At 44.1% G+C, this 15197-nt stretch overlaps 1 protein-coding gene across 1 annotated transcript in view; it reads left to right on the forward strand.

Moving 5' to 3' along the window:
- Positions 1–15197, forward strand: part of SNX31 (sorting nexin 31) — an 81385-nt gene that overhangs the window by 12940 nt on the left and 53248 nt on the right. The window contains exons 3-4 of the mRNA XM_061122862.1: positions 110–224; positions 6728–6792. Of these exons, the coding sequence (XP_060978845.1) occupies positions 110–224; positions 6728–6792 (180 nt within the window). The remainder of the gene's footprint in view (positions 1–109; positions 225–6727; positions 6793–15197) is intronic.

A 15197-nucleotide genomic window follows, 5' to 3' on the forward strand; every position in this document is an offset into this window, starting at 1 on the left:
AACAAATAAAGTGCTGGAGAGAGACTTGCCCCAAGCAGAGGCTTTGATGTCTCACCAACCTTGAATGGTAGGCGCTTTGCCTTAACCTTGTGTTTTCTGGATCTTTCAGCTGAAGCGGGTGTTTGGAAATTGCCTGCCACCCTTTCCACCAAAGTACTATCTTGCAATGACCACATCTATGGCTGATGAGAGAAGGGACCAGTTAGAACAATATTTGCAAAATGGTATGTATTTGGATTTTTTTAAACAGATCTGTGGAAATGTGAAGGTTTATATCTGTCCTCAATGGCTCTTGGTATATTTACAGAATTGTGTAACCATCACCGTCATCTAATCTGAAAGCATTTTTACCACCCCAAAAGAAATTTTATACCTATTATCAGCCACTTCCTATTTCTCTCCCTTACCAGCCCTTGTCTTTATACACTAATTTATGCCTTTATAAATTTGCCTGCTCTGGATATTTCACGTAAATGGAATCATACAATATGTGGTCTTTGTATTTGGTATAAGAATGCTTTGTTTAGAGTCACCCCTCCCCCAGGTGCTCTGTGTTGGTTTTGATTGTAGAAATCAAAGGAATGGCATTTGGATTAAGACTGAACAAAAGGATAAAATGATCTGCTTTTATGTGAAAGATTTCAGGAGATATCAGAAATGTTTCCTGGCAGTGCTGGAGATGGCAGTTTCATCTCTGGCCTCCCTAGGAGCAGAGCTGAGGCACCAGGGATGCTTGGAGGTCTGCTCTGGACCCATGGGGCTAGTGATACAGAGTCTTGGTGCATTTCTGGGCTTCTGAAAAGTCCTATATGCACAGCAAGATGAGCTCTCATAAGAGAGGATGGTGGGGAGAAATTTTAGAATCATTGGCATTCAAACAGTTAAAGGTTTAAAAGGGGGAAATGGTATAGACATAAAATGTTTTAAAAATAAAACCTGGCCAAAGAGTTTAAAATGAAAGACATGTTCCCTTCCACCTCAGATTCCCATGCCTTTAAAAGAAAATACTATTATTAATACAAGAGGCTTGTGTATTTCTCAGAAACCATCCTGTGTATTCTAGTGTGTGTGTACATCTTTGTTGGTTAAAGACAAATTGAAGCTTACTCTGTACATTTTCCTGTATCTGAGTTTTGTTTTGAATTAATTAATTAGCTTATTTGGGCCGCTCTGGGTCTTCATTCCTGCATGTGGGCTTTCTTTAGCGGGGGCTACTGTGCGCTGCGGTACATGGGCTTCTCACCCCAAGTGGGTCTCTTATTGCAGAGCGCGGGCTCTAGAACACGTGGGCTCAGGAGCTGCGGCTCTTGGGCTCAGTAGCTGTGGCCCAAGGGCCCAGTTGCTCCACGGCAGGTGGAATCCCCCCCGGCCAGGGCCCGAACCCATGTCCCCTGTATTGGCAGGCAGATTTCTATTGGCTGTGCCACCAGGGATGTCCTGAATCTGAGTTTTTAGAACTTTTTAGTCTGAAAGAATTTCTGACTTACAGAGATGTTGCAAAATTAATGCAAAAATTTCTGTATATTCTACCCAGATTTCTCAGATGTTAACACTTTACATTTGCTTTATCCCTCTCTCTCACTTTCCCAAGTCTGCATTTGTGTTATGAATGAATGCATAATATATATTGTATATAATTTTTGAGACACTTGTTTTGCCTATATAAACTACCTTATCGTTAAGTACAGCTATGTGTATTTCCTGAGATCAAGGACTTTCTCTTCAGTAACTACAGTGTAGTTATAAAAATCGGGCAATTAACACTGATATAGTAATGCTATCTAGCATAGAGACTTTATTTAAACATCGCTGACTACCCCACTAATGTCCTTCACTACAAAAGAAAAAAACCTTTTTCTTCTGTATGTTGATTTTACTCCTCTTAAAACATTAATCTTACAGATCTTTCTTATTGTTGTTCAGTTGCTCAGTAGTGTCCGACTCTTTGCGACCCCATGGACTGCAGCACCCCAGGCTTCCCTGTCCATCACCATCTCCCAGAGCTTGCTCAAACTCATGTCAATTGAGTTGGTGATGCCATTCAACCATCTTGTCCTCTGTCGTCTCCTTCTCCTCCTGCCTTCAATCATTCCCAGCATCAGGGTCTTTTTTAATGAGTCGGCTCTTCACATCAGGTGGCCAAAGTATTGGAGCTTCTTCTTCAGCATCAGTCCTTCCAATGAATAAACAGGACTGATTTCCTTTAAGATTGACTGGTTTGATCTCCTTGTAGTCCAAGGGACTCTCAAGAGTCTTCTCCAACACTGCAGTTCAAAAGCATAAATTCTTCAACACAGCCTTCTTTATGGTCCAGCTCTCACATCCATACATGACTACTGGAAAAACCATAGCTTTGACTAGATGGATCTTTATTGGCAAAGTAATGTCTCTGCTTTCTAATATGCTGCCTAGGTTTCTCATAGCTTTTCTTCCAAGGAGCAAGCATCTTTTAATTTCATGGCTGCAGTCACAATCTGCAGTGATTTTGGAGCCCAAGAAAATAAAGTCTGTCACTGTTTTCATTGTTTCCCCATCTATTTGCCTTGAAGTGATGGGACTGTATGCCTTGATCTTAGTTTTTTGAATGTTGAGTTTTAAGACAGCTTTTTCACTCTCCTCTTTCACCTCCATCAAGAGGCTCTTTAGTTCCTCTTTGCTTTCTGCCATAAGGGTGATGTCATCTGAATATCTGAGGTTACTGATATTTCTCCCAGAAATCTTGATTTTAGTTTGTGCTTCATTCAGCCTGGCATTTCACATGATGTACTCTGAATACAAGTTAAACAAGTTAAACAGGCAAGGTGACAATATACAGCCTTGATGTACTCCTTTCCCAATTTGGAATCAGTCTGTTGCTCCATGTCCGGTTCTTACTATTGCTTCTTGACCTGCATACAAGTTTCTCTGAAGGCAGGTAAGGTGGTCTGGTATTCCCATCTCTTTAAGAATTTTCTACAGTTTGTTATGATACGCTAAAGTCAAAGGCTTTAGAGTAGTCAATGAAGCAGAAGTAGATGTTTTCCTGGAACTCTCTTGCTTTTTCTATGATCCAATGGATGTTGACAATTTGATCTTTGGTTCCTCTGCCTTTTCTAAATCCAGCAGTACATCTGGAAGTTCTTGATTCACATGCTGTTGAAACCTCGCTCGGAGACTTTTGAGCATTACTTTGCTAGCATGTAAGATAAACGCAATTGTGTGGTAGTTTGAACATTCTTTGGGATTGCCTTTCTTTGGGATTGGAATGAAAATTGACCTTTTCCAGTCCTGTGGCCACTGCTGAGTTTTCCAAATTTGCTGGCATATTGAGTGCAGCACTTTCACAGCATCATCTTTCAGGATTTGAAATAGCTCAACTGGAATTCCATCACCTCCACTAGCTTTGTTCATAGTGATGCTTCCTAAGGACCACTTGACTTCGCATTCCAGGATGTCTGGCTGTAGGTGAGTGATCACACCATAGTGGTTGTCTGGGTGATGATCTTTTTTTGTATAGTTCTTCTGTGTATTCTTGCTACCGCTTCTTATTATCTTCTGCTTCTGTTAGGTCCATACCATTTTTGTCCTTTATTGTGCCCATCTTTGCATGAAATGTTCCCTTGGTATCTCTAATTTTCTTGAAGAGATCTGTATTCTTTCCCCTTTTATTGTTTTTCTCTATTTCTTTGCACTGATCACTGAGGAAGGCTTTCTTATCTCTCCTTGCTATTCTTTGGAACTCTGCATTCAGATGGGTATATCTTTCCTGTTCTCTTTTGCCTTTCATGTCTCTCCTTTTCTCAGACAACCTGAGAAGGCCTTTCTGTAAGGCGTCCTCAGACAACCATTTTGCCTTTTTGTATTTCTTTTTCTTGGAGGTAGTTTTGGTCACAGCCTCCTGTACCTGTTATGAACCTCTGTCCATAGTTCTTCAGGCACTCTATCAGATCTAGTCCCTTGAATCTATTTCTCACTTCTACTGTATAATTGTGAGGGATTTGATTTAGGTCACACCTGAATGGTCTAGTGGTTTTCCCTACTTTCTTCAATTTAAGTCTGAATTTGGCAATAAGGAGTTCATGATGTGAGCCACAGTCAGCTACCGGTCTTGTTTTTGCTGACTGTATAGAGCTTCTCCATCTTTGGCCAAAAAGAATATAATCAGTCTGACTTCAGTATTGACCATCTGGTGATGTCCATGTGTAGAGTCTTCTCTTGTGTTGTTGGAAGAAGGTGTTTGCTATGACCAGTGCGTTCTCTTGGCAAAACTCTTTTAGCCTTTGCTCTGCTTCATTTTGAACTCCAAAGCCAAACTTGCCTGTTACTCCAGGTATCTCTTGACTTTTGCATTCCAGTCCCCTATGATAAAAAGGACATCTTGTTTTGGTGTTAGCTCTAGGTAGTAGTGTAGGTCTTCATAGAACCATTCAACTTCAGTTTCTTTGACATTACTGATTGGGGCATAGACTTGAATTACTTAGAATTGAATGGTTTGCCTTGGAAACAAACAGAGGTCATTCTCTTGTTATTGAGATTGTCCCCAAGTACTGCCTTTCAGACTCTTTAGTTGACTATGAGGACTACTCTATTTCTTCTAAGGGATTTGTGCTCAGAGTAGTAGATATAATGGTCATCTGAAGAAATTATTTTCAGAGTTGCACATATTTTTTTTTTTTTAATTTTTATTATTATTATTTTTTTTTCCAGTGGGTTTTGTCATACATTGATATGAATCAGCCATGGATTTACATGTATTCCCAATCCCGATCCCCCCTCCCACCTCCCTCTCCACCCGATTCCTCTGGGTCTTCCCAGTGCACCAGGCCGGAGCACTTGTCTCGTGCATCCCACCTGGGCTGGTGATCTGTTTCACCATAGATAGTATACATGCCACATATTTTTTTTAAAACATAGCAAATAGAAATTCTAGAAGTCATCTATTTTCCATTCATCTTTTGTAATGGAGAATGTACCCCTTTTTAGACATATTAAATAAATTTTTTTCGAGTTCAAAATGTAATATCTTTTGAAATTTCATTCTGTCTTGGTTTGCTTTCTCAGATCTTCATGAAATACTCCTTAACAACTGGCCTTTTCACAAATGATTACTGTGCTTAATGGGTCACTTCTCTAGACCTGGCCTTTATCCATAATCAGGATGCCCCATGCATCCCCTTGGAAGGTAGAGGAAGGAGGTGCTACAGTGCAGTCTAGCATTGTGACTGAGAGCACAGGCTCTGCTCAGACCTAGAGCCAAGCCCCCGGTTTGCACCTCACTGGCTGTGTGACCCGGGGAAAGAGACTTACCTTCTCTGAGCTTCAGTGTCTTTATCTGTAAAATGGAAATGCTCTTTACTTCAGCATTTGTTGTGAATATTGAGTGAGCTAAAACATGCAAAATGCTTTGCATAGTACTCGGTATTTAACGGTTGTACAGTAAATACTAATTTATTGAACACGTCTTCAACAGCGTTCCCCATCCCAAGGATCCAGGGTACTGATTGTCATGATTAACTTGCATACATGCCACATATAGGCTTCCCAGGTGACTCTAGTGGTAAAGGACCTGCCTGCCAATGCAGGAGACATATGCCACGTGGGTTCAATCCCTGGGTCAGAAAGATCCTCTGGAGAAGGGATTGACAACCTACTCCAGTATTCTTGCCTGGAGACTCCCATGAACAGTGGAGCCTGGTAGGCTACAGTTGATAGGGTCACACAGAGTCAAACATGACTGAAGTGACTTAGCACACATGCCACATATATTCCAGAAAGTAAGACAAGAGCTTGCCCACCTCCCCACCCCCCCCCCCACCCCGTGCTGAAATTATCTCTTTAAAAGAGAGGGGGAAGAGTTTTTGCTCTTACAGAGACTCTCTGTCTTAGTTATTTTATTTTGAAAAACCTGGCATCATTTGGGAAGCACAACCCGAAATGACCTCAGTCAGTGCTAGTTTGGAATGCTGGTAGAAGTGATTTGACAAGATCAGTAAAAGAGCAACGAAAAGAAAGACATTTAATATAGATTTAGAAGATGGATAAGTTCAGCTCAAGTGCAGAGTGTGGGAGAGGACTTGTGGGGAGGAAGATAAGAACTGAGAAAACTGTAGGGAAACCCCTCACGTGTAACTGTGGGGCCCTCGAGGGGCAGTCCCGGCCCCATGTACTCTGGCCACAGCTCTGGGTGTTGGTATCTGGAGCTTTACATCTAAGGGGGTAAATGTCATATAAGTACAGAAGAACAAAACTTTAAATCTTTGGTAGCCTTATTATTGATTTTTTTCTTTTTTTTTTTTTGGATAACCTCTTGAGAGCTCCCATTGTGAAAAGAAGTCCTCTCCATCCTTGTTTCTTGGCTGATTTAAAATTTTCAAATGACCAAGCATCTCGCTAAAGTGGGAGTCTAGATCCTCAGTTTTAGATCTTATTGTTTCTTCGTATCAACTTCATCATCTTTCTAGTAGGGGCAGCAAGATGGCTATTGAGTGATGGATGTGCATGAATGAAAAAGGACTCCTGGAAAGAGTCACCTGGGATGGTGTGATGGGTTCATGTTGTCAGTCCAGGCTTCCTGGAGGAGGAGGGCTTTGTAGGTTTTCATGGATTTGAGAAGTCAAAGGCTCCGTTGCCTTTAAGGAGGCTGCGGTGCACTGTCAAGGTCTGGAGGGCTCCCTGGAGGACGGAGCAGTTTAACAGAACAGTCAATCCAGCCCCCGTGCTAACCTGGCTTGCTGTCCCTGTTTTTCAGTAACCGTGGACCCAAACATGTTGAGAAGTGATGTCTTCGTTGATTTTTTAAAACTGGTGCAGCTGGTAAGCTTACTTTTCTTGACTAAGGTCATGATTTCACTACAGAACATGTCTCCATGGGTGTGTTTCTGACCATCAGCCCTGTGGAGCCTGGATTCAGATAAAAACATTCATTTGGAGGACACGGGAAGATGGTTTCTATTAATATTTTCTTCTTTTGGAGGCTTAGATTCTAAATGGAACATTAAGTGCATCACTTGGCCTTTTGCCCATTTTAATTAAGTTGATACCTTTTATCTGTTGCATAAGCACTGACATCTCAAAACTAGCCATGGAAAAGAGAACACATTATTATTAAGGGCTCCCATGACAACTCTGGGACCCTGCTTCTGTAACTGGGACTTCCAAGTTTGCTACAGTGGAGACCTCAGGATGGCAGTAATAGCCATGCCAGTTTATGTTTGTGTATTCTGTGCTTAGAACTTTACTGTAAATGAATTATGGAGAAAATTCAATCTCCATAGAAGGACAGACAGCAACTCCCTTTCCTTTGTTGGTCTAAAGAACCATTGGCCACTTGCCCCCAGAGGCTGGAGCTTGGCCAAATACATCTGTTTAGCGCAGGATCCATTCGGGTGGTACACTGGGAACATCTTTATGCCTCCTTGTACATTCTTGACTGAATGGAAGAGCTTTGAAAGGACTGAAGTTGTCCAATGATATGATATTACTGAACTGGTTCCTTGGTTCAGGGAGGAGTGATACCTTGATCAGACTTGTAAAAAACAGGAGCAAAGTACGTTTATTCAGTGGTTCAAGTGTGTTGATAAACTTACTGGTCCACCCAGCTGAGAAATGCCGCTGGAGCCTCCCATTGTATGACTGCCCGTATTTTCATGTATACTTAATGTTAGGTGTATGTGTGTGTGTGTGTGTGTGTGTGTGTGTGCACGTGTGTGCGTGTATATACACATACATGTGTATTTTCCTTTTATTTGAAAAGTTTGTTGTTGCGGTGGTGATGGTGGTAACATTCAAACAGCCCAAAATGGTACAAGATAAAAGTAACCTCAAAGTGGTGGAGAATCTGCCTGCCAGTGCAGGAGACGCAAGAGACATGGGTTCAATCCCTGGGTTGGGAAGATCTTCCTGGAGGAGGAAATGGCAATGCACTCCTGGAAAATTCCATGGACAGAGGAGCCTGGTGGACTACAGTCCAGGGGTCGCAAAGAGTTGGATGCGACTGAACACACACCCATGCAACCTTACTCCCACCATAGATCTCCAGGCTCCCTCCTCAGAGGCACTTGCTTACAGTTTAACACGTGTCCCCTCTACGCATTTTTGTGCAGATACAAGCCTTCTCACATATGCATATCCTTTTCTGTCTCATGAATAAGCACTTACTCTACCCACTTTCTGAACCTTGTTTTTCAAAATTTGCATCTTGCAAATCACTCTGTGTGAATGCACAGAGGTACAATCAGCCTTGGTTCTGTCATCTTTGCGTGCACTGTGGTTTTTGTTTTCAATGCTTCCTAAAAGTCATTCACAGGGTGGCAGAGTTTCGGAGCTTTGTTTTGGGTGCCCTTGTTTTGAGTGTTTTACTGCTCTTAGTATTTTTTTTATCTGTATAACTGCGCGGAAGCCTTTTGCCCCACTTTGCAGCGACTCTTTTTTGCTGCATTTTGCAGCATCTCTTCTTTCTTCTTGTGATGACGTTTTCACTTTTGCAGTGGCTTTATTTTTCTCTTCTGTTGCTTCCGTGAATTTGGCTAGCTTCCTTATATGCTTTTTTTTTTGCTTATCTCCTTGTTGAAGTCTTTATTTGTTCTTTGAGGTCTGAGTTCAGAGAAGTCTTGTTTTGGTTAACACAGCCATCATGTTCATTTCCTTATTTTCATCATTTTGCCTTTTTTTCTTTTTTAATTGAGATCTTACCAGACCAGGGAGCAAACCCGTGTCTCCTGCATTGGAGTCTTTACCACTGAGCCACCAGGGAAGCCCAGTGGCATCATTTTGGGGGCATATATTTTTCACCCACATTTGCTCACATTTCTTTCCTCCTTTCCTGAGGGATTTTTGCCTCTGGCTCTTCCCAAGAGACGCTCAATTTTGAAAGAGTTTATGTTCCCGGAGCCAGTTGTTTGTTGACCCACAATGCTGGGAGTTGCCAGAGCTGAGTTGGTGGAACCCGTCTGCTGGATTTTGCCTCTCATTTCTGGACGCTTTCTCACTAACACTGTGCCCCAGGGTGGAGTGGTGTGTCTGCCGGGAAGCCCAAACCACACAGTTCCTCTTCTCAAGATCATGTCTTCCACCCTCTGCTGACGAATCGGCCCCAGGACTGACTTAGTAGTTGGGAGTGCAGGTTGGGAGTGAGATGTTCAAGATTCATAGTTTGGTGGCTGCCCTACTTTCAGCTTGCGTGGCTTGAGGCCATTTACCTGGTCTCTTTGTATCTCGGTCTCCCTGTCTCTAGAATGAGTGGAGTAGCTCTTCTCTTGGGGTTGTTGGGAGGATGAAGTGAGCCGGTGCTCCTAAGGCACATAAATGTCCACTGGCCAATGTTGACACCTGTGAGGTCCTCCTGCCATTACCAACACCAATCCTTTTGCCTCTTCCCCACCTGCTGAGAGATTGCTTTGGGCAAAGACGGCAGGCCTGCGCATCTCTCTCCAGACATCTGGTGGCATCAGATGGGCCCAGACCTGTGCTCCCAGACCCCCTGGTGCCTCCTGATGAACTGTGTTAAGACAGCGTCAACGTGGCTTGAGTCCTGCCCGCTGCCCCTTTGTCCCTCTGCTTCCGTCCTCCCCGCACGGGTCCAGTGTTCACCAGACTTGGCAGCTCCTCTGCAAACCCAGCATTTCAGGCCTGGGACCATTTTAAACTTCTTCAAAGAGGATTTCCCTTCCACTTGTTTTCTGTTTGCCTCCGAAACAAAATGAGGACAATTCCTGAAGATGTTTATAAAAGAGGTTACAGTATGATTTTGAAAAGGATACTGAGTTTAAGTCAGGAAGGTGGTTCTTTGGTCCTCAGGCCCCTGCCCTGCCTGCCGTCCTTTGCTGTTTAGTCCCTAGGTCACATCTGACTCGATCACATCCGACTGTGAACCTATGGTCTGTAGCCTGCCAGGCTCCTCTGTCCGTGGGATTCTCCAGGCAAGAATACTAGAGTGGGTTGCCATGCCCTCCTCCAGGGGGGTCTTCCCAACTCAGGGATCAAACTCACGTCCCTTAAGTCTCCTGCATTGGCAGGCAGGTTCTTGACCGCTAGCGCCACCTGGGAAGCCCCGTGACTGTTTATAGTGGAACAAATATGTGTTCAGTGGTTGCTGGGACTTGATAATGCTCTAGCGGAGAGGGAGGCACCAGGAAATCATACCCAGTCCAATTGTGCAGTTTCCAGTCTTGTTGTGGAGACGGAAAAGTCACCGTGTAAGACCATAGATGTAATGAGCCCAGTGACACAGGAATGAGACCGGGATACAGGGCTACACGCTATGGTACAGGCCTCAGTGCTCTTATACAGGACCGAGTGCTGTGATACAGGGTCAGGATCCAGGAGAGGACTAGGGATATGTCGAGATCTCCATCCTCTCATCCCTGATGAAGCATCTGTGGGCCCACCCACCTCCAGCGGCTCCGTGCCCACTTTCCCTGGGTGCAGTGCAAACAGTATTATTTTCTCCGTGTGGCTTGGTGAGAAGAGGGATGGGAGGCACTGCCACAGAGTGAATGAGTGTCCGAGGGACATGACAGAGGGCACCTTGGTTAATGACCTGAAGAAGGACCTCTAAGTTAGCGTCGGGTGATTTCTGGGGTAAACAGGAAGGTAAGATTATACTCTAGCTTCTTCTTCCCATTCAGGGAAAAACTAGCAAATCATGTTAATAACCGGTGGTCTGGGAGACTCAGGACTGATATTGGTAAAAGGGAAGCAGTAGCCACTTATTACTGGGGGTGAGCAGCTCATCCCCTGACCACCTTCCAGGGCCAGAGTCATTGCTCAGCAGTGAACAGATGTGGTCGGTGCAGGGGAGACTTGACCAGCCGAGCCTGCGGTGAGATGGCTCATGGAGGACTGGTAAGTGCCGGGAGGACTGGGATGAGCACAGGGGATGTGTGGGTCTGCCAGACCATCAGAGGAGCCCAGGGAGCAAGGGTTGGGAAGTTTTCCCACCTCAATATTACACAGACACCCCCCCCCCCCCGCCAAATATTTTCACAGCCTTTAATGAGTGCTTGGCCTGCCGTTTCCCAGGTTATTACCCAATAGTCACACACTCGCAGGCCTGGCTCTCCAGGACTCAGCAGGTACATGCACACCTTCCTGTCTCTGGACAAGGACACAGCGTGTTAGAAATGTGAATGCGTGTGACCGTGTAGGAGCCTTCCGAGGAGCCTCCACCAAGGGCGAGCTGCAGTCGTCAGAAGGGGCTGCCTCTGCAGGATATTCGATCTGGGCTGGACCCGACACTTTCTGTGCAGTATCTCATTCACCCTGGCGACCTGCTGAGGGCGGTGCTGTTAGTATCTCTTTTTCAGTTAAGTAATTTGTCTAAGGATACACATCTCAGTAAGTGGAAGCCTAGGGAGCCTGGATCCGCTGATGTCATGAAGTATTTCTAGAGCGGTGGCAGCCCCCTCTAGCCCCGTCCCTCACCAGGTCCCCCTTGTTTTGTATCCAGACCCCTCCTGCCCACCCACTTACCCTGCTCCCTGCCTTTGGCCTGCGATTGCCTCTGAGATGAAGGGGTTTTTGAAAGGCAAAACCAGTCTTTAGAGTAAGGCCTGTAAGTTCCTGGTTCTTAATCTATATAGTGTGAACAGCATGTTTGAGAAGAAAGAGACTAAGAAGGTATTTGTTGTGGCTACTGTGTACTTGGGGAGTTAGGGGCAATGTATATATTTGGGGAGCGTTGCCCACCACGGGTCTAGGGGCTCTGGGAAGTGACTCTCTCCCCATTTCCTCTTAAGAATGTTTCCTGTTTCCCTTATAGTGAAATGATTAGGACTGATTAGTAAGTGTGCTGGAAATTTAGAGGTTGGCACATCCAAATATGGATTTTCTGGATAATAAAGATCAGGGTAAGTGCTATGGCTACCAGACATTCTTTGGCCTCAGAGGAGAATATCAATAAAGCCCATTGGTGGAGCTTCTTTGAAATATTAAACAATTTTTCAGGGTATTAAATTTGATTTGAAAAGAATTAACACATCTTTTAAAATGTGGTAAGGCAGCCCATGTGTGCTCAGTCACTAAGGTGTGTCCAACTGTTTGTGACCCCATGGACTGTAGCCTGCCAGGCTTCTCTGTCCATGGGATTTCCCAGGCAGGAATATTGGAGTGGGTTGCCATTCTTGTCTCCAAAGGCAGGCCATGGTAATGGAGGATTTAGAGGTATCTTAAAGATAAATGCATTTGGTTTACCAGTGTGAATTGTGTGTTTTAATTCCTGGTCCCCCTAAATCAAGATGACAGCTTAGTTAAGTTTTGTGTTTGTACAATCTGAACCCACCGTGTTGGCTTTTTTCCTCTAACTGCATTATTATGGCTTTTATATTTTATAAATTATATATATATATATATATATATATATATATATACAAGTAAAATTCAAATATCACAAATAGAGCCAAATTCCTCCTGATCACAACTCCCAACATAGAATGTTTCATCTGTTGTGCATTTGCTTTTATCTCATTAAAGTTTTTCAATGCTATCATTTCTCCTCTTCACCATATTGTTCTAAAATTTTTCATTTTTTTAAACCAAATAAAATGTGCTGATAATTTTAAAAGTAAAATAGTGTTAAAAAGTATTATAATATAACCATCTCCTGCTTCCCAGAGGCAATGGCTTTCAAAGCTTTTAGCTTTTTCTTCAGATATTTAAATATCTGGAGATTAATATTATCCATCTCTTTCTCCTGTTCTTCAGTTTGTAGATATTGTCCATTGACTCCCTGTATGAGGGATGAGGGGATTCTCTGGTAGCTCAGACAGTAAAGGATCTGCCCGCAATGAGGGAGACCTGGGTTCAATCCCTGGTTCAGGAACATCCCCTGGAGAAGGGCATGACAACCCACACCAGTATTCTTACCTGGAGAATCCCACGGACAGAGGAGCCTGGCAAGCCACAGTCCATAGGGTCGTAAAGAGTTGGACACAACTGAACGACTTTTACACACACACGCACACGAGGGATGTGGATTCAGCTTTCTTGTATCACCTTCTTTCATTCCTTTCTTCTCCCCAGTTTTATCTCACCATTAAAAACATTAAGTCCTTAGTATTTTGACCTTTATAACAGGTAAATATTTCTTACTACTGAACAAATAATGTTTATGATTATGATTGCCTTTACTTTCATGAACAACTTTTGTTTTCCTTGGAGTTAAAAATGACATCATTGAAAAGGGGGGAAAAAAGATGCTTAATTGTTTTTAAACATATGATTGGAGGGTTGCAACTTTGAGCCCCACCCGCTGGCCTCTGGGTTTGGGAGAGGGGTTGGGGACTGAGCTAATCGTTGGTCATGCTTACATGCTGAAACCTCCACAGAAATCCCTGAACTGTGGGGTTCAGCGAGCTTCTGCGTGGGCGAATATGTGAGGTAGGAACATGTAGAGAAGCCTCATCGCTTCTGTTTAGCTCTTCCTGAGTTTTATCCTTGGTAACAAACGGGTTATAGTAAGAAAAGAGCTTTCCTGAGTTCTATGAGCTATTCTAGGAAATCATCAAACTCCAGTAAGGGGTCATGGGCCTCCCAGATTTATAGCAAGTTGATATGGGAGGCCTGGACTTGCAGTTGGCTTCTGAAGTGGAGGAGGGGCCGTCCTGTGGGACTGGGTCCTTAATCTGTGTGGTCTGTGCTAACTCCAGGTAATTACTGTCAGACGTGTTGATGTGAGTGGAGTAGAGAAAAACAGTGCTTTGCCTTTTAGTTTTCTACGCACAGTGTAAGGGCATTAGAGAATTTTAAGCCAGAGGAGTACATTTTCGGCTTTGCACGAAAAGAAGCATTCTCTGGCTGCTGTATAGAGTGGCTTGCAAGGGGGACAAGAATGGAAGCAAGGTAACCAGTGAGGAGGCCATCACAGGGCTCAAGGAGGGGAGGATGTATCAGGTGGACTCAAGGGCAGGTGGTGAAGACGAAAAGAAGCAGATGGATTGAAGAGATTGTCTAAGATGTGAATATATAGGACTCGGCACTTGATTGGATATGAGTGTGGAAAACATCTCCCTGAATCTTTCCTAGGCCCCTTTATTTCTTAACTGTTGCCACTAAGTCAAATCAAAGGTATGTAATGACCTCCTCATTCCTATGCTAACAAAAATGAACCAAGAAAGCTGCCACTTGAATGTTTGCAGTGGGTGCCCTCCCAGAGCTGCCATCCTTACCTTAGAGCTGAAGGGATGCAGAGCACAGAGGGGAGTCGCCTGTCCAGATTTCCACAGGGTCCCGCACAGTGAGGGCAGAACTAGGCTTGGAACCAGGCAGTCTGCTCTGTGGATCACGCATTTCTTAACCCCACAGTCTAGCCCAGTCCCTTGGTACCTCGTGTATGAATGACCGCCACCCACTTCTCCCAAGTCTCCCACATCCTTCAGTCTCTCCTCTAGTTCGTTTTCACTTACAATGCCAGCCACATCTTTCCCTAACTCCATTTCCACCCTTCCAGAACCACCGTGACCCACTTTTGCCTTTTTTAATAAAACCCTCAAGTGTCTGATTTTAGGGCTTTCTATGATCTGACCCACTCTACCGATGCAATCTACTTCCTCACTTTTCTTTTGCAGAAGACTTTAATATGGGCATGCATCTGTATCATTTTAACTGTTTTCATAACTTAGATATCTCATTGGTCTGCAGTATAGTTTGAGTCGAGAGTTGCACTGAAGTAACAAATTAATGGTAGGTTTTCCCTTAAATCATATCAAAAGGCAATGGCATTTTTCCATTCATTTTGAGAGGGTTTTTCCTCTGAGGTAAGAGATGTTTGTGAGTCTAGGCCAAATACCTTTAAGAACCCAAGACCTAAGCAGAGGTGTGTACCTGGAAAGGGACTATTTGCAGCAGTTGCTCTGGAGAAGCCCTTGACCCTTGACTACTCAGCTAAATATGGGGTCTTGGGAGCCCTACCGTTACCAGTTATCATAACTGCCAGTTATCATAACTGCAGGGGAACTTGGGAAATCAGTCAGAATTCCCCTGGGTAGTTAGAAGTGAAGAAAGTATGGCTGAGGTGGTATGCGGGGAGCTCAGAGCGTGTGCTGGGGAGGAGGGAATCCAGTAGCCCTGACCTGCTGAGGAAGGGCTTGGAGTGATTCTCAGAGGTTCCCGGGAGGTGGGTTGTCCCAGCGCTGGACACTTAAAGGGAAAACCTGGCAGATGTTTGGGTCAGCATTTGCTGATGTGGAGACCAGTGTCGACAGAGGGAAGCCACAGGACTGTTT

Source organism: Dama dama, chromosome 21, assembly GCF_033118175.1.
Source record: "Dama dama isolate Ldn47 chromosome 21, ASM3311817v1, whole genome shotgun sequence".
In the NCBI taxonomy this organism is placed as follows: domain Eukaryota; kingdom Metazoa; phylum Chordata; class Mammalia; order Artiodactyla; family Cervidae; genus Dama; species Dama dama.